Source organism: Phyllobates terribilis, unplaced genomic scaffold, assembly GCF_046119375.1.
Source record: "Phyllobates terribilis strain yellow unplaced genomic scaffold, ASM4611937v1 Scaffold_5__5_contigs__length_657084704, whole genome shotgun sequence".
Taxonomy (NCBI): domain Eukaryota; kingdom Metazoa; phylum Chordata; class Amphibia; order Anura; family Dendrobatidae; genus Phyllobates; species Phyllobates terribilis.
The window spans coordinates 255,363,871-255,383,060 of record NW_027362765.1 but is presented as its reverse complement, the minus strand read 5'-3'; the positions used below and the strand labels follow the sequence as shown (position 1 = coordinate 255,383,060).

General features: G+C 47.6%; 1 protein-coding gene across 2 annotated transcripts; it reads left to right on the top strand.

The window, feature by feature from the left end:
• The first annotated feature begins 3,715 nt into the window (after window positions 1-3,715).
• On the top strand, window positions 3,716-18,818 carry NHERF1 (NHERF family PDZ scaffold protein 1). 2 transcript variants are annotated; one of them, XM_073684067.1, is made up of 8 exons: window positions 3,717-4,061; window positions 8,663-8,698; window positions 10,354-10,389; window positions 11,044-11,205; window positions 13,277-13,430; window positions 16,159-16,199; window positions 16,415-16,527; window positions 17,995-18,818. In XM_073684067.1, exons 1-8 carry the CDS (start codon window positions 3,780-3,782, stop codon window positions 18,161-18,163), a joined length of 993 nt encoding a protein of 330 aa, XP_073540168.1. In that variant the 5' UTR covers window positions 3,717-3,779; the 3' UTR covers window positions 18,164-18,818. The 2 variants fall into 2 exon arrangements, with proteins under 2 accessions (XP_073540169.1, XP_073540168.1); XM_073684068.1 differs by lacking the exon at window positions 10,354-10,389 and having other exon boundaries at window positions 3,716-4,061.
• The last annotated feature ends 372 nt before the right edge of the window (window positions 18,819-19,190 follow it).

The window sequence follows — 19,190 nt, the reverse complement described above, 5'->3', positions numbered from 1 at the left end:
TGGTTGTTCGCCTTTTTTTTGTTGTTCTGGGAGACATCCGTCGTTTGGGTCGTTCTCCAAGTTGGGATCTGCCGTGCCTGAGGAGGAGAATTTTTCCGGTGATTTGGAAAGAGTTTGGACGGATGTGCGTGGTAATCTTCAGGAGGCCAACAGAAAATCTAAAGACTACTTTGATAGGAAACGACAGGAGGTTTTGTTCGCTGTTGGTGACATGGTTTGGTTGTCCTCTAGGAATCTGCGGTTGAGGATTCCTTCTAAGAAATTGGGTCCCAAGTTTGTAGGGCCCTTTAAGGTGCTTCAGGTTGTCAACCAATCTGCTGTTAGGTTGGAGGTTCCTACCTCCTGGAGAATTAATCCGGTCTTTCATGTCTCTCTGTTAAAAAAAGCTGTTGTGTCGGATGGTGACGCCTCTGCCTCTGTTCCTCCGGTGGTGGAGGACGGGGAATATGAAATTTCTCGCATCCTTGACTCTAGACGGTATAGAGGTAGTTTGCAGTATCTTGTGGCCTGGAAAGGTTTCGGACCCGAGGATAACTCTTGGGTGAGGTCAGATGATGTTTCCGCGTCCAGACTTATCAGAGCGTTTCACAGGAGATTTCCTGATAAGCCTGGTCCTAGGGGATCCGGAGGATCCTCTTAGAAGGGGGGGTACTGTTAGAACCTTGCTGTTAGGTTTTTTTTCCTTTGCTGGTCACATGACCTTGTTGGCCTATTTAATCCTGCTCCGCCCTTCTGGCTTTGCTGGACTTCATTGTATATCTACTTTCTAGCTAGCCTGTGCTCTGTATCTAACTCTGTTAGTTTGCTTGGTCTACGGACCTCTATGTTCTATCTATTTTGTTTGTTCGTCTGTCTGCTACTATTTCTGTTAGGAGGTGTCCCATATTCCTCCCAGTCCTTAGTACTTGTAGGGATTCCCTCCTCACATCTATAGGTCTCCGTACAGACTAGATTAGGACTTTAGCAGGTCTGATCGCAGGATCAGGTTCCCTGTTACATCGTAGGGATTCAGCGGAGTCTTATAGTAGGGACAGATCTCCTCTCTTTCCTTAGCTTTGGTAGCAGAACATAACAGAAACATATAAGATGAGACCTGACTTGTCCGATGTGGTCCTTGGCCGGCTTCTCCCAGTTGACTGACAGGTCGCTCATTCTGTCAATCATCTGGTTCGGGGCGAGGCGAAGCCGGCCGGCTGGATTTTTAAAGTATGTTTACTCGGACACTCTGCAGTATTTAAGAGAAAGACCTACCTGGCTCTGATTCATGCTGCCCGTGGTTTAGTTAGCATGAATCTAATGACCGGTTCCCTGTTATGATATTATTCTTTGGGCATAATATAGACCTTTGAGACACAAGCAAATGGGGGCACCTGTGTAAGACAATGTATGGACCCCTTGTTATCCAGGATCTCATCATACAGGACCCCATTATGTGTCTTACCAACAACTGGCAAATTGTTAGTCATACAATTTATTAGCTCTGGCATTTACCAGCAGTCTAACAGATGGTGGAAAGCTGCCTGCCATATAAGAGGGCTCCATTACCTACCAAGCCCCTGTGCAATTCCACATGTTGCACCAATGGTGCCTCTGCTCCTGAGGCATTTATTGATTTAACCAATTAATTCCACAGCGCTTTACAGACATTATGGGCACTGTCCCATAGGGGCTCACTATCTACATTCCCTATCAGTATGTCTTTGGAGTGTGGGAGAAAACTGGAGAACCCAAAGGAAACCCACGCAAACATGGGGAGAACATACAAACTCCTTGCAGATGTTGTCCTTGGTGGGATTTGAACCCAAGGCTAAAGTGCTCACCTATGGCACTGTCTGGCAAGGTTACAATTAGAGACTTGATGGCACTATTACTTGGGCACTGTCTGGCATGGTTACAATTAGAGAGTTGATGGCACTATTACTTGGGCACTGGGCATGGTTACAATTAGAGAGTTGATGGCACTATTACTTGGGCACTGTCTGGCATGGTTACAATTAGAGTTGATGGCACTATTACTTGGTGTTGTATGACACCGTTATAATTTGAAATATTTTATGGCATCTTTGACATTTTCTTTGTGCCTATAATGTATACATTTTAGAGCACTATTATTTGGGCACCACACGCAGGGTTACTTTGGTGGTATTATACCTCCCAACTATCCCAGATTCAGAGGAACTGTCCCAAATTTGGGGAGCTGTGCCACGAGGTTGGGCGGTATGTCCTGAGTTCAGTTGTATCTGATAAGAAATAGCTTAGTATAATGGTGAGGCGGTGGTGAGACACCAGCTCTTACCTCCACCGTTCAGTCTATGGAATAATAAGGTGTGGGGGCATCTTACTGTATAGGGGGCACTGTGGGGCCATGAAGCACTCCCATACTGCATGGGAACACTGGTGGGCTTCACCAGGAGCAGCATTCTGTGTGGGGACATTGGTGGGCTTCACCGGGAGCAGCACTCTGTGTGGGGACATTGGTGGGCTTCACCGGGAGCAGCATTATGTGTGGGAACATTGGTAGGCTTCACTGGGAGCAGCATTCTGTGTGGAAACATTGGGGGACTTCACCGGGAGCAGCATTCTGTGTGGAAACATTGGGGGGCTTCACCGGGAGCAGCATTCTGTGTGGAAACATTGGGGGACTTCACCGGGAGCAGCATTCTGTATAGAAACATTGGGGGGCCTCACCGGGAGCATCGTCCTGTGTGGGGATATTGGGGGGCTTCACCAGGAGCGGCGTCCTGTGTGGGGACATTGGTGGGCTTCACCGGGAGCGGCGTCCTGTGTGGGAACATTGGTGGGCTTCACCAGGAGCGGCATTCTGTGTGGAAACATTGGGGGGCTTCACCGGGAGCGGCATTCTGTGTGGAAACATTGGGGGGCTTCACCGGGAGCAGCATTCTGTGGGGAAACATTGGGGGGCTTCACCGGGAGCAGCGTCCTGTGTGGGGACATTGGTGGGCTTCACCGGGAGCAGCGTCCTGTGTGGGGACATTGGTGGGCTTCACCGGGAGCAGCGTCCTATGTGGGGACATTGGTGGGCTTCACCGGGAGCAGCGTCCTATGTGGGGACATTGGTGGGCTTCACCCGTTGCTGTATTCTGTGTGGGTACATTGGTGGGCTTCACCGGGAGCTGTATTCTGCGAGGGAACATTGGTGGGCTTCACCAGGAGCTGTATTCTGCGTGGGAACATTGGTGGGCTTCACCCGGAGCTGTATTCTGCGTGGGAACATTGGGGGGCTTCACCCGGAGCTGTATTCTGCGTGGGGACATTGGTGGGCTTTAACAGGAGCAGCATCCTGTATCGGTGCCTCTGTCTTATTTTGTAAAAGTTGGGCGCTATGGTATCATGGGTGCTAGGCTCATCTCCTTTCTCACTACAGAATATTAGAGGTTTGACTTCTCTCCTGTGCCGGCTGCTACCAGGGAATACTAGCTGACAGGGGATGACAGGACGCACAGGTCCGTGGTCCGGCAGGTGACAGCAGTGACAGCCCATAGAGCGGCTTCTGACGGTCACGTGGTCCTGCGGAATAATCGGGGTCATGTGAGTGATTTGCAGCGATTAAACAAGAAGTGGGTGCGGCTCACACTTTCCTCTATTTGCATGATCGCTTTACTTTTGACTTTCTCATCCAATTAGAAGCCACCATTCCATCCATCTCGTCCGCTGATTGGTGGGGCCTGCTGTCAGTCTAGACAGTTGTCCCTCCGCTGTTATAAGTGACGTTCTCCGAAGAGGTTCGGGACAGTAGAACGTAAGGTAACGGGAGGAGAATGGCTGCGGAGCGGACGTGCGTCCTGGAGAAAGGGCCCGCGGGCTACGGCTTCCACCTGCACAGTGAGAAGAGCCGGCCGGGCCAGTTTGTGAGACTTGTAGAGCCGGGCTCCACCGCGGAGAAGTCAGGGCTCCGGGCGGGGGATCGGCTGATCCGGGTGTGCGGGGAGGATGTGCGGGAGCTCGGGCATCAGCAGGTGGTCGGCAAGATCCGGGCGGCCACAGAAACGCTCATCCTGGAGGTGGAAGGGCCCGAGGAGCAGAGTCCGGAGCCCCCCCAGGTATATGACAGTCTATAGGCGGCTGTGGGCGGGGGGCTACTTATAGCAGTGACGTCATAAATGGTTTCACTCCCTCTGCTGTGGCATCTACAGCTTTCTGTTCCCCTAAAGTCAATATAAAAAGTTCTGTCTGTATCCAGAAGGGCCACACGGACGTCTGCATGTGTGATGGCCGGCACCGCTTATCCCTGCACGGGTGACGACTGCATGTGTGATGGCCGGCACCGCTTATCCCTGCACGGGTGACGACTGCATGTGTGATGGCCGGCACCGCTTATCCCTGCACGGGTGACGACTGCATGTGTGATGGCCGGCACCGCTTATCCCTGCACGGGTGACGACTGCATGTGTGATGGCCGACACCGCTTATCCCTGCACGGGTGACGTCTGCATGTGTGATGGCCGACACTGCCTAGCCCTGCACGGGTGACGTCTGCATGTGTGATGGCCGACACCGCCTAGCCCTGCACGGGTGACGACTGCATGTGTGATGGCCGGCACCGCTTATCCCTGCACGGGTAACGTCTGCATGTGTGATGGCCGGCACCGCTTATCCCTGCACGGGTGACGACTGCATGTGTGATGGCCGACACCGCTTATCCCTGCACGGGTGACGTCTGCATGTGTGATGGCCGACACCGCTTATCCCTGCACGGGTGACGTCTGCATGTGTGATGGCCGACACCGCTTATCCCTGCACGGGTGACGACTGCATGTGTGATGGCCGACACCGCTTATCCCTGCACGGGTGACGACTGCATGTGTGAAGGCCGACACCGCTTATCCCTGCACGGGTGACGACTGCATGTGTGATGGCCGACACCGCTTACCTCTGCACGGGTGACGACTGCATGTGCGGCGGCCGGCACCGCTTACCCCTGCACGGGTGACGAGTGCATGTGCGGCGGCCGGCACCGCTTACCCCTGCACGGGTGACGAGTGCATGTGCGGCGGCCGGCACCGCTTACCCCTGCACGGGTGACGAGTGCATGTGCGGCGGCCGGCACCGCCTAGCCCTGCACGGGTGACGTGTTCATGTGCGGCGGCCGGCACCGCCTAGCCCTGCACGGGTGACGTGTGCATGTGCGGCGGCCGGCACCGCCTAGCCCTGCACGGGTGACGTGTGCATGTGCGGCGGCCGGCACCGCCTAGCCCTGCACGGGTGACGTGTGCATGTGCGGCGGCCGGCACCGCCTAGCCCTGCACGGGTGACGTGTGCATGTGCGGCGGCCGGCACCGCCTAGCCCTGCACGGGTGACGTGTGCATGTGCGGCGGCCGGCACCGCCTAGCCCTGCACGGGTGACGTGTGCATGTGCGGCGGCCGGCACCGCCTAGCCCTGCACGGGTGACGTGTGCATGTGCGGCGGCCGGCACCGCCTAGCCCTGCACGGGTGACGTGTGCATGTGCGGCGGCCGGCACCGCCTAGCCCTGCACGGGTGACGTGTGCATGTGCGGCGGCCGGCACCGCCTAGCCCTGCACGGGTGACGTGTGCATGTGCGGCGGCCGGCACCGCCTAGCCCTGCACGGGTGACGTGTGCATGTGCGGCGGCCGGCACCGCCTAGCCCTGCACGGGTGACGTGTGCATGTGCGGCGGCCGGCACTGCTTAGCCCTATACAGATCACTTATTTTACTCATTTACCCATTGTCAGTCAGTATAAACAGGCTGCCGCATGAGCACAGTGCTCATTGGTGGGGTGAAACTACTTAAAGGGAACCTGTCGCGTCCTACCTGCCCTCTACACTGCCCCCATAGCGTTGTTAGTGATGCAATGTGCATCAATAACAAGCTTTTTTCATGAAAATTGGTGGGATTATAATGATTTTATAACGTTTAATATACTACCTGCTCATTCAGTCATAGGGGTGTGCTTGGTATATTCAGTCATGGGCGGGCGCAGCATTCACTCACTGATGGCACCACCCATGTATTTGAATCCTGCTCCCGGCAAGCGCTGATATTGTGGGATGCAGGCGCACTTGTAGATGTCCAGCCGCCTGCGCAGTGAGGCTGTGTGATTACCAGCTTCACTGCGCAACAAGCGTGAGGAACATAGCGCGTCATTGCGCATGGCAGTGAAGCCGGTTATCACACAGCCTCACTGCGCAGGCGGCCGGACATCTACAAGTGCGCCTGCATCCCACAATATCAGCGCTTGCCGGGAGCAGGATTCAAATACATGGGTGGCGCCATCAGTGAGTGAATGCTGCGCCCGCCCATGACTGAATATACCAAGCACACCCCTATGACTGAATGAGCAGGTAGTATATTAAACGTTATAAAATCATTATAATACCACCAATTTTCATGAAAACAGCTGATTAATGATGAACATTGCATCACTACCAACGCTATGGGGGCAGTGTACATAGCAACTAGGACGTGACAGGTTCCCTTTACACTTCCCTAACAATCATCGTTCTCGGCAGCACATTGCCCAGTGTATGCAGGACATTCTGCAGAGAACACGGATATTCTGTGGACACAGAACCGATCCTTCTGTGCAAGTGCGGTCTGCTAGTGTAAGTGTACTGCCAATGTCTGCCAAAACTATGCCAGGCCCCATGACCAATCCTCCACATAAATGCATCAGGTCACGTTGGTAGTCTTGGATCCGACCCTTCCATTATGATCTTCTATTTCTATTTGGATGTCTCTTATAGTTACGTGACTTGTATTGAATCGGCGGCCCAGTGCCCCCCACCTCTGACGTGAGGCCCAGTGCCCATTCATATATCCGATCAGACGTTCAGGAACAGACATACTGAAGCAGAAGGGTCTCATGGATTATTCTGGGGTCAGTTTAGTGTCTGATTTTTTTGAACTGAGAAATTTCTGCTTTCAGAACTTTTTCTTTAAAAAAACAAAGTGGCCCCCAGAATATTGATCGGGCCCCTTCTGCTCCTGATTGCAGAACTGATGCAATACATCACTTAATATGTGCCTGGTCCTCCATGGTCGTCTGACCGGACATGTCCACTGTCTTACCAAACCGTATCCCCCTCTGCATCATTGATAAGTTGGGCTGAGATTAGCCGTGCATTCCTGGGGGGGGGGGGGGATACATTATGTTGCCGCCACACCAGACTTCATTCACATCAAGTTTCAGGGCTTTTTTTTACCAGACACAATGTTGAGTACATCCGGCCCTGACAGAGGAGGAACCAGCGATCATGATGTGTAGAGGAGGTTCTTCTGGGTTATTGCAGAAATCTGCGCCCGCGGTTGCTCAGCCCCTGTGCACTGGGTGACCACTGCAGATCTCCATCTTGTCATCCCTTGGCATTGAGATTTACCAGGTTTCCCTCCTGCCCACACAGATTGTGTTTGGCTATTTCCTTCCTGCAGACCCCCACCCCCCATTGTCAGAGCTGAGCACTGACACCGCTGCGCTCAGAATAGTTACTTCACGGGATGAGGAAGGACAGGACTACAATGTAAATGTTTTCTTTATGTGCAACAGGGACATGGGAATTTGTGAATTTACAAAACACCATTCACTTCTATGGGGTCAAAGTGATGCTGCATCTGCTTACCACTAAGCCGAAGGGAGCTGAGATAGGGCAGTGTGTAATTGGGGGTCCGCCAGTCTACAATATGGTGCGGTTTCCTCCCTGATGACCTCTCGGCTCTGCTGCTCTCGCTCTCCACCTCGTGAAGGGTTTCAAGGGGTTGTTTTCTAGGCGCCATGGCACCTGTTGATATAATTTATTGAACTCATCAAATTCACATGTAAAAAAAAAAGAGAGATAAATATGACTGAAATTTTTTAACCGCTAGGATAGGTCATCAATGAAAGAGTAGTGGACCACCTGTTTAAAAGACCTTGAAACATCACACAAACTTTTTGACTTGGTGTTTTTTTGTTACTCCTCGACAACAACTCTGCCAAAGTGGGCGGCAGGGTGTGGCAAAGCTTTCCCAGAAAAACTCCACATAATTTGCACTACTAAACTAATATAAATTACACCAGGAATATACATCAGCCGCCAGATAGTGTAACAATTGTCAGAGGCGCAAAGCAATTATAAGATGCGCCACTTAATGAATTACCATATGTGCATCCTGCACCAGCATTCACTTCATGAAGACTGGCGTACAAAACACGTTTTGATGAATAAGGGCCTTATATTTTGAAGTGCTAGTCAGTCTACTACCCACTCTGGCAGCTGTAAATATAGTCTACTTCCCCTTCTGGCAGCTGTAAATATAGTTCCCATTACTTTCACATGTAATTTTATTTAACTCCAAATATGTTATAAAAAATAACCTCTTCAGTACTGCTATATAGTGCTGCACATGCTTTGGCTTAGTTTGTATAGGCTTCTATTGAATGCGCAGAGCATCTCCATGCTGAGCACTGGTGAGGGGCGAGTACCTGAGCATGTGCCCACCACCCTGCTCTGCATTTATCTGCATGCACACTTTGCTCTATGCTTTGTACATCGAGTGGCGCCATACTATGTGACAAAATACCATAACTCAATGGGTCAATAATATTTCAAATAAATGGAATATTGTTAATTTTTCATGATCTGTATAATGCATATAATTACTTCTGGTGACTTCACCTTTTTAATTACGGTGTCTTTTTCCAGACTGTTAAAGAGCCCCCTGCATCCGTTACCGAAAAGGTGAGGCTATATTTGTGAGTTGTGTTTTCTGCTACTTCCACATTTTGCTATTATTGACTTGGCCACTCTTGGTAATATATAGGAAGTTGTAAGAGGCTGGATAGTGTGTAATATTCAGTTCTCAAGAAGTGAAAGTTCTGGATGCAGCAGAATGAGCTGATGGGTGAAGGGTTCAGGCTCAGTGCACCAGTCGCTTGGAGCTTCAGTGGACGGACTGGAGTCACCGATGCTACACGTAAGGCCATGGCCCCACTATCAGTATTCGGTCAGTATTTTTTCTCAGGAGTGGGAGCCAAAACCAGGAGTGGGTGATAAATCCAGAATTGGTGACTTGTTTCTATTCTACATTTTCTCTGATTGTTCCTCATCTCGTTTTGGCTCTCACTCCTGAGAAAAAATACTGCCCAAATACTGATAGTGGGGCCATGGCTTTAGAGGTGATAATGGTTACAATGTAGAAAATACTAGCTAGCCGGTCCCCAATAAGGCTGGCCATAAACATCATCGCTGTCTGCAGTCTCTCTCAAATTCCTATACACGGCAGTGGGGAGAAAGCTGCTTCTCTTCAGTCCTATCCTAATGAACAGGACAAGTGTACAATACCTGCTGCTCAGACACAACATGGCCGATATCTGTGGACTCCACATCTGGATGTGGAAGAGAGCGGAGTAAGATTACCCTTTAAGTGGGCAAAGTATAAGGCACTGTTCTAATACTTTACTTGCACATCTTAATGGGAACCTGTCATCCGATACATGTTCCCCGAGCCGCAGGCAGCATGAATCCGATCCAGGCTGTGTAATTGCACTGCAGCATTTCAGAAAAATCAGTTTGACAAGCTGGTGGAGGACTAAAGAGACACCTGACTTCTCTGTGCAGCTCCCAGAGGGCTTCTCCACACCAAGCTCCAGTTGACAGGACTTCCCCCTACACACACATGGTAGAGACCTGTCAACTAGAGAGGTGCAGGGAGAAGCCGGCCAGGGGACTGCATTGGATTATCTGGTCTCCCTATAGTTCTTGGCCACCTTCTCCCTGTACCTCTCCTGTTTATTGACAGGTGTCGACCATGTGTGTGCATAGAGAGATGCCTGCCAGTCACCTAGATCAGTGCGGACAGAAGACGGCCGGGGACTGCACCAGACTAGTTGGGTCTCTACTTATATCCCTGGCTGACTCTTCAGACTATGATTTCTCAAATGCCCCAATGTTTCGGAGAAAGACCTACCTGGCTGCCATTGTTCTGTCCAGCTCACATTCATTCTGCCCTTGGTTTGGAAAGCATGGATTTAACTCCAGATATACTATAAAATTCACATCCTCACAAGTATTGCTGTATACTGCTGCACATACTCTGGCTTAGTTTGTATAGGCTTCTATTGAATGAGCAGAGCATCTCCATGCTGTGCACTGGTGAGGGGCGAGTACCTGAGCATGTGCCCACCACCCTGCTCCGCATGTATTTGCATGCACACTTTGCTCTACACTTTGTACATCTAGTGGCGCCATACTATGTAATGAAATACCATAATTCCTCAATGGGTCAATAATATTTCAAATAAATGGAAAAAATTGTTAATTTTCCCTGTTCTGTATAATACATATAATTACTTCTGGTGACTTCACCTTTTTAATTACGGTGTCTTTTTTTCCAGACTATTAAAGAGCCCCCTGCATCCGTTACCGAAAAGGTGAGGCTATATTTATAATGGGGTTAGTAGTCCACAACTACATTCTCATGGCTGCTGATAAATGGACATTACATTGCCGTAAATGCATAGAATATATGATGTTTTAGTTGCTGTCTGAGGGTTTTCTGATCTCCGGCTGTAGGTACCTTTATACTGTGCATGTTCTGCGGCTCCTAATCCTCCACCCTCTCCCCTGCCTGTCACTGACTCTGTGGCTGCAGCGCTTCCTCTTGTCTAACTGCCAGGTAACTAATAATACTCCTCCTGCGTCCGATGAGGATGCTGGGCAGCATGTAGTGCAGCTTGGAGACAAGAGAAGTTTTATAAAGTGTAATGTGGGCACACTACTTGTGTTCCCTCAAATATTTATCATTCAGTAATTCCCAGGTCTAAGCTGCCAATACAGAATGAAACGGATTTGTGTGGCATGTCTAGGCATGCAGGCAGGGCTACGGTTGGCACAACACGAGTCACTATGCCCTGTCTGATGGAAGGGATCCAAGTACAGCGCTGAGGGTGTGACTTCAGAGGGACCTTGCCTCCATCCTAATCTTATTTGCTTAGGTGGACCTTAACAATTTTCCGAATGTTTGGTGCCAACCTTGACAAATATGCATAAATGTGGACAGTATGAATGGAAGTTTCTCACTTCAGAGTGAAGGACGTCCCAGGCTGTGTACAATGAAGAAGGGCTCCGGAGGGTATGGATTCAATCTCCACAGTGACAAGAATCATCCAGGGCAGTATGTCCGAGCCGTGGATCCCGACTCCCCCGCTGAAAGGTCCGGACTTCTTCCGAAAGATCGTATTTTAGAGGTATGGCCATCTTCTATGGGTTTACTATGGCAGCTGTTTAGCTACATAGTGATGGAGGACACCGGTTGAGTCGCTAATAGAAGAGTTTCCGAATGTAAATGGTTGCACAAGTGATAGAATAATTGCCGACCACATGAGTGATATTTGGGGTGAGCTGGAATAGACAATGAAGTGTGGAGGAGCTTGTCTTTTTATGATACCTGATGTTGGGAGACACCAGGAGAAATATTGGGTAATAGCTGTAACAAAACCCATACAGGGAGATGGCTGACATTCTCGTGGTTAGTTTGTGTCGAGCAATTTTTTTTTCACTGGTGGGAGGGTAAAAGTTGTGAAGTTGAGCTGCATCTGCCTCAGTATAATCCGCACCACAGACTGGGCCACGTCATTACAGAACTGGTTCTGGGCCTAGTCACAGATGCAGAGGAGCTATTTCTAACAGCTTTGCTGTTAGGGGGTTTTATTCATTTTGCATCTTTGGTAGTCAGTGCAATTTTGTCAGTCTTGACCTGTGAAATTACAGAATAAAAAGTCAAAATTACTGGAAATGTGTTGAAATGTCCCTTTTGCACTTTCTGCACACAGACGCCTTCATGCAGTTTTGCAACACGGTAAAAAAAAAAGAAATTATATAATTTCTTTTCTTGAGGTTGTCTAAGCTTGCGATTAAGTTTTTGTAGTTTGCTGCTTAATCGGAACAGCGGGCAGTTTCCATGCGATCATTCCCTGGTGCAAGTGGGTGGTCATGGGATGGCATGTATGCAGTTTGGACACTTGTGGTCACGTGACATCTAGACTAATTCTGCTTCTTTCAATCCCCGGCACGTGACGAAGTATGCAAACTGCATTCATGCAGTCACGTAACTGCCTGCTCGCACTGGGAATACTGAGCAATTTGACAGTGACTGCATATTTTATGTCCCCAGACAGGACCACCCCTTTAATATAATTCTGTGGGTCAGTAGCTTTAACCTGATTTTATAGTTTTACACTGTTTAAATTATGGGCTCATTTTGAAGCTAATATTTTTGGACATCTGCATCTCTCACTTTAACCCCTGATATCTCAGGCTGTATTGCGTCTCCCATGTTTCTCTTCAAAATGAAGCCTGGGATCTCTCTTCTGTAGCTGAGATGTGGCCATTAGTAGCCAGGACGTGTCTCGTACATCTTTGGCTACTGAAGTGCTACCCTGCAAGGATGCATGAGATGTGTCCTTAGCAGGATGAGGTTATGTGCACACGTTAAGTATTCGGTGCAGAGATTTCTGAAAATTAAAATGGATGCGTTTTTTGGTGCAGATTTTTCCCCACTCATTAGTAGAAGTGAAATCTGCAGCAAAAATACTAAAAAAAAAAAAAACTTGACATGCTGCAAAGTTAAATCTGCACCAAAATTGCAAGTCAAAAATAAGCAACGTGTGCATGAGACTTCAGGATTCTCATTCACTTTGGTGGCATCAGGAAACTCTTCAGGTTTTAAAAAAGTGACAAATCTGCAACATGTGCACAGGCCCTTAGGGTTAAGGGATTGTCACATCAATCCTAAGACACTGTCTCCTGAGGGTTCACAGAACTGTAGAGATGACTGTTAAATACACATTCATTGCGTGTCACATTTAATTTTTTCCCCACCTATACCAGCCATGAATGCTTTAAAAAGTCAGCAGTTGAATTTAGATCAGTGATGGAGCAAAAGAGATCTTATGATATTAGCAGATCACTTTATGCCTGTTTTCATATACCCTAGTAGGATATATAGAGTGGATCCTCTTTGTGGATCACTGTGTCCCTCCATCTGCAGGACCGATCCTGCATCACACTCGGCTCGTTGATTTGTGCTCACACGGTGTAATGCCTAATTGTCCCTGTGGTGGCACTGTAGGGTAATTGAACACTTACTATCAAGTTTCCCAAGGGGGCACTTTGTGATCTGAATATTGTCAAGAGACAAGTGGCGAGTGTCCAATGTGGAGCACCTCTGTCCATAGTTGGCAAAAAAAAAAAAAAATTGTATAGCCTGTCATGAGAATAGTGGCAGCAGTCTCGTTACTACTGTCTCGTTTCTTTCAGGTCAATGGGGAAAGCATGTTGGGAAAACAGCATACTGATGTGGTGAGTGCCATCAAAGCAGGGGGTGATGAAACGTCCCTGCTGGTGGTGGATCCAGAGACGGATAAATACTTCCAGGAATGTCATGTGACCCCCGGACGGGAGCACTTGACAGGTGAGTAAGATGGGATTGTGAGGGTTGATCCTTGCTCCCTCCTCTCATCTAGAATCTGCTTAGCCGGATTATAAGGAATGAATCTGGACAGCAAGTTCTGTTCCGTGTGGGGGCTGTACGAAGGAGTCCAGCTATTTGCTCATCTAGCAGTTTGCTAGCAGCTTTTGATCTGAACCCTTCCTATTCCTCCCACAATGCTGGCTTGTTGCTTGTTTGGAGAGATTTATATTTCCTCTTTATTACTTTTCTCTTCCTCCTGAGCCACACTAATCCCCTCCATGGTAATGCTTTTCATAGTACTCACTTTTTTTTAGAACATATTGCAAAGACCATAGCCCCCCACTGAAGAACTAAATTGGCTGAAGTGTCTCATTTATTTCTCTTTAATGTTTTATTGTGGTTCCAAATGTGGACATTATTTTCCACCATAGATTCCCTTTAAGGTTATTATTGTGGGACTGTCAGTAGAATCAGCCATGTATATGGGCATTTAGGTCATTGGATCGGAGATATCAAGGTATCATTTTGCTCAGCTTCCTATGTTTTTTTATTTCAGAGAAATCCACATTTTTTTTTAAATATGTAATTGACCTGTTCAGGACTATGGGCCGGAAACTGATCTGAATGAGAATCTGCCTCTAGAGATTATTTTAAATGAAAGGAGGTGATACTAGTGTGAGACATGTAACTAGCAAGGAACAGTAGAACTGAACTTTGTCGTCTTACAAACACTTTTGCTGCAGCTCTCACAGCTCTGCTATATTATAACCCTGTCTGCCTGTGAGATTGAAGCTGAGAGGAACCTGCAGATGGGTCAGGTATACACCTCGTGCAGAATTATTAGGCAAATGCGTATTTTGATCACTTTGATACTTTTTATACATGTTGTCCTACTCCAAGCTGCATAGGCTTGAGAGCCAACTACCAATTAAGTAAATCTGGTGATGTGCATCTCTGTAATGAGGAGGGGTGTTGTCTAATGACATCAGCACCTTATATAAGGTGTGCTTAATTATTAGGCAACTTCCTTTCCTTTGGCAAAATGGGTCAGAAGAGAGATTTGACGGGCTCTGAAAAGTCCAAAATTGTGAGATGTCTTGCAGAGGGATGCAGCAGTCTTGAAATTCCCAAACTTTTGAAGTGTGATCACCGAACAATCAAGTGTTTCATGGCAAATAGCCAACAGGGTCGCAAGAAGCGTGTTGGCCAAAAAAGGCGCAAAATAACTGCCCATGAATTGAGGAAAATCAAGCGTGAAGCTGCCAAGATACCATTCACCACCAGTTTTTGCCATATTTCAGAGCTGCAACGTTACTGGAGTATCAAAAAGTACAAGGTGTGCGATACTCAGGAACATGGCCAAGGTAAGGAAGGCTGAAAAACGACCACCTTTGAATAAGAAGCATAAGATAAAACGTCAAGAATGGGTCAAGAAATATCTTAAGACTGATTTTTCAAAGGTTTTATGGACTGATGAAATGAGAGTGACTCTTGATGGGCCAGATGGATGGGCCAGAGGCTGGATCAGTAAAGGGCAGAGAGCTCCACTCCGACTCAGACGCCAGCAAGGTGGAGGTGGGGTACTGGTATGGGCTGGTATCATCAAAGATGAACTTGTGGGACCTTTTCGGGTTGAGGATGGAGTGAAGCTCAACTCCCAGACCTACTGCCAGTTTCTGGAAGACAACTTCTTCAAGCAGTGGTACAGGAAGAAGTCGGTATCGTTCAAGAAAAACATGATTTTCATGCAGGACAATGCTCCATCACATGCATCCAACTACTCCACAGCGTGGCTGGCCAGTAAAGGTCTAAAAGAAGAAAAAATAATGACATGGCCCCCTTGTTCACCTGATCTGAACCCCATAGATAACCTGTGGTCCATCATAAAATGTGAGATCTACAGGGAGGGAGAACAGTACACCTCTCGGAACAGTGTCTGGGAGGCTGTGGTGGCTGCTGCACGCAATGTTGATGGAAAACAGATCAAGCAACTGACAGAATCTATGGATGGAAGGCTGTTGAGTGTCATCATAAAGAAAGGTGGCTATATTCATCACTAAATTTTTTTGGTTTTTGTTTTTGCATGTCAGAAATGTTTATTTCTAAATTTTGTGCACTGATATTGGTTTACCTGGTGAAAATAAACAAGTGAGGTGGGATTATATTTGGTTTTTATTAAGTTGATTAATAATTCTGCACAGTAATAGTTACCTGCACAGTAATAGTTACCGGCACAAACAGATATCCTCGTAAGATAGCCAAATCTAAAAAAAAAAAAAACACTCCAACGTCCAAAAATATTAAGCTTGGATATTTGAGTCTTTTGGGTTGATTGAGGAACAGTTGTTGATCAGTAATAAAAATAATCCTCTAAAATACAACTTGCCTAATAATTCTGCACACAGTGTAATCACACACAGCTCTGCATTGAGATCAGCGATTACATATCACAGGCAGAGTCTCCTGCAGATCAGTGTCCAGATCATAGTACTAAACAGATCATTTACATATAAGAAAAGTGTGCATTTCTCTGGAATAAGACATCAGATTGCATATATTAAGGTATCCTTTTATTCAGCTTCCTATGACCTACGTGCCCATATAGATGGCTTAGGAGGGTTGAACCTCCTGACATATTCCTTTTAATCTTTTATATTGGTTGTGATTTAGAATTATTTGCATTTTTAAGATTTAAAGCTTGTAGCTTTAACTGCATCATATTTTCTAGGTCCATTGCCAGAAAAAGTTGCCAATGGAGACATTGAAAAGGTAATACTGTGTACTGTATGTATATCTTCTGTTATTTCTTAACCTTACATATGTAATTGTTATGGGTTGTGCGGTAACACAATCAACGTTGTAGTACTCGTGTGTGTGTGTGTGTGTGTGTGTGTGTGTGTGTTTCCCACCTCCCTCAAATATATTTTAAAAGGTGGTGTCAAAGTAGTGAGCAATCCCTTTAAACTTGATCTCTTGCATTTCAGGAGGAGCAGTCTGATGTGCATTTGGAGAATGATGTTTCAAGAGACTCCCCTGTGTCTTCTCCAGAGCCTCTGCCCTTAGATATGTCATCTACACAAAAGAATGAAAAGGTAACCTTAGTGGGAAAATATGTTGCAATCCTCTCCACTAAATACTTTATCCCCTGTTTTGTGCATGATTTTAGGGGGTCCGACTACAGGAAACCCCACTGATCACAAGACCTGTGGTCCCAAATGTCCTTATGTGACTAGAGCCTTAGTGTGCACGTCACCACCACTCACTTTACTTCTCAGTGTATACTGCTCTGCTAGCTCTCCTCAAAAGGGCGATGAATGTATTTGGGGGGGGGGGGGACTGCTTTAAGACACGCTTGGACCTTAAAGTTCAAAATGTCCATTAAAGTTGTACAGTACTTTATATTATCCCCCCCCCCCCCCCGGGGCCCCTAAGACTTTTTGTAATTACCTTGCATTGCTGATAATGCCTGTGAGCGGCGCTATCGGTGGCCACTCGCAGGCATCACGTAACCCCGCATTGACGTCATGACAAGTGAGGTGTGACTCAGTGCTGGGGTCCCTGCGGTGGCTGCTGGGTTGTAGCCGGGGTTACCCCTGCGTCACACCCAGCATCCACCGCGCGCTTTCCCAATGAATGTGGAGAGGCAGAGCGCACGGTGGATGCCGGGTGTGACGCGGGGGGGGGGGGGGGGGGGGGGTTGGGGGTAGGGGGGGTAACCCCGCCCACTGCCTAGCATCCACCGTGGAACCAGTTCTGACGTCAGCGGATATCAGAACCGGATGCAGCCGGGGGCCACGTGATGCCTGTGAGCGGCCACCGATAGCGCCGCTCACAGGCATTATCTGCAACTTAAGCTAATTACAAAAATCCTTAGGGGCCCCGGGGGGATACATTGGGGGGGGGTAATCTAAAGTACTGGACAACCCGTTTAAGGAAAAGTGTATGTTGTGGCAATTAAGCTTGTACCCAGTTGATCAGTGTACTGTTTATGTGGCTGACTGAATCGCCAAGTGTACTGATGACTGTATGCCGGTCTCATTAACCTTGTATAGAGAGCCATTCATTCCTATTGGAATGGATCTGCAGTACCCAGCCATGGCCACTATACAGTTGACGGAGTTGTGCAGTTTCGCTCCACAACTGATAACTTCTGGCTGCTACCAGCACCAAGAAGAGCTGATCTGTTGGGCTCCCAGGTGTCACCCTCCCGCCATTGATCTGTTATTGATACTTTATATTGATGGTCTATCGTTAGTATAAATAAAGACAACCCCTTTAAAATGTAAACTCAAACCGGATCTAAAGGAAAGTGGATGTACTAGGTGCCTATTAACAGGTAGTTGGAGCAGCTGCGTCTTTCCTTACCCCTATTCCAGGAGCCTGTTGTATTGCGCGCACTGTTCTGCCTCATGTCTCACCCCTCCCCTGTATGTACTGCTCTGTTTTTCACCTTGATGGCTTTGTTACTTTATATAACAAGGTCATGTCTTCTCTACTGTGTTTTTAATACAAACAACAGCTGTAAATATAAAATTAAGATGGAATATTTTTTTTTATAGGTAACTTCAGAGTCTGACCCAGCACCCAGCATTGACCCCGTGCCTGCAGCTGAAACCCTTGATCTTAACATGTCACTGGCCTTAGCCAAGGAACGAGCCCACCAAAAGCGTTCCCAAAAAAAGGCACCCACAATGGACTGGAATAAAAGAAAGGAAGTTTTTAGTAGCCTGTGAGACGGTGGTAGCCCTGGTCTGCACCCAGCAATATTCCTGTGATCTGAATCAGCAGTTATTCCCGTTCCTGTTATCTGCAGAGATTGGTTATTGCCCCTGTTCTGTGGGGTCTGTCCGTGAAGGAAGATGCTTGTTAACCTGTGAATCCGTCCACATTTACCTGGAGTTAAGAGAAGTGCGTGTAGGACTGTACAGCATCAACGCTATGCTGACGTGGGGCAAGTGTTGATGCCGTGGTTCTGATGGGCCACAGTAATAGTCTACAACCATTGGGGTCATTGATCACATTGGCTGAATGCCTCTATATGTTTACACGGAAAGCACTGTAATTACAGGTCCCTATTGCCTACGGCTGCGGAGACTTAAAGGCATTTAGATCAATGACCCTAATAGTCACATCACTGCATTGATGTCCTGTTCGGCCAGAAACGCTGTATCGGTGGTTCTGTAGGCATCAGACTGCTCGTCGGAACAAGCCTTTATGTTGTCTACAAAAGCTGTTTCTTTCTGTTAGAAAGTTCTATTTCTGAGACTCCTTAGGGTCCTACTGAATTTCCAGTTTTTCACTGATTTTGTCTTAAAGTTTTTCTAATGGGTTGTGAAACTGTCACCACATATTTTGCTATGTAGATGAATACAGATATCTTTACTTTTACCAGTTGTGCTGGATTATTGCGTCACTGAGGTGCATTTTCACACAATTTACTTCTAAAACATCTGACACTTATCGTAAAATTAACATTGGTGCAGTCCTGTGAGCTTACACCTGTAGCAAGTCACCTCATCACTTCATTGCTGGAAATATGACACAATCAAATCTGTTGTCAAATGGAAAGAACATGGTACCACAACAAACATGCCAAGAGAGGGCCGCCACCAAAACTCTCAGCCCGGGCAAGAAGGGCATTAATCAGGCAGTACAGAGACCAAAGGTAACCCTGAAGGAGCTGCAGAGTTCCCAAGCAGAGACTGGAGTGCTGTCCATACGACCACAATAAGCCGTACACTCCATAGTGGTGTAGACTGG

What these genes read in the sequence shown, in the direction of transcription:
- NHERF1 (XM_073684067.1), top strand. Translation starts at nt 3,780, where the DNA reads ATGGCTGCGGAGCGGACGTGCGTCCTGGAGAAAGGGCCCGCGGGCTAC. An exon ending in CGAAAGATCGTATTTTAGAG is followed by an intron (nt 11,206 to 13,276) that starts GTATGGCCATCT and finishes CGTTTCTTTCAG; the next exon opens with GTCAATGGGGAAAGCATGTT. An exon ending in CGGACGGGAGCACTTGACAG is followed by an intron (nt 13,431 to 16,158) that starts GTGAGTAAGATG and finishes CATATTTTCTAG; the next exon opens with GTCCATTGCCAGAAAAAGTT.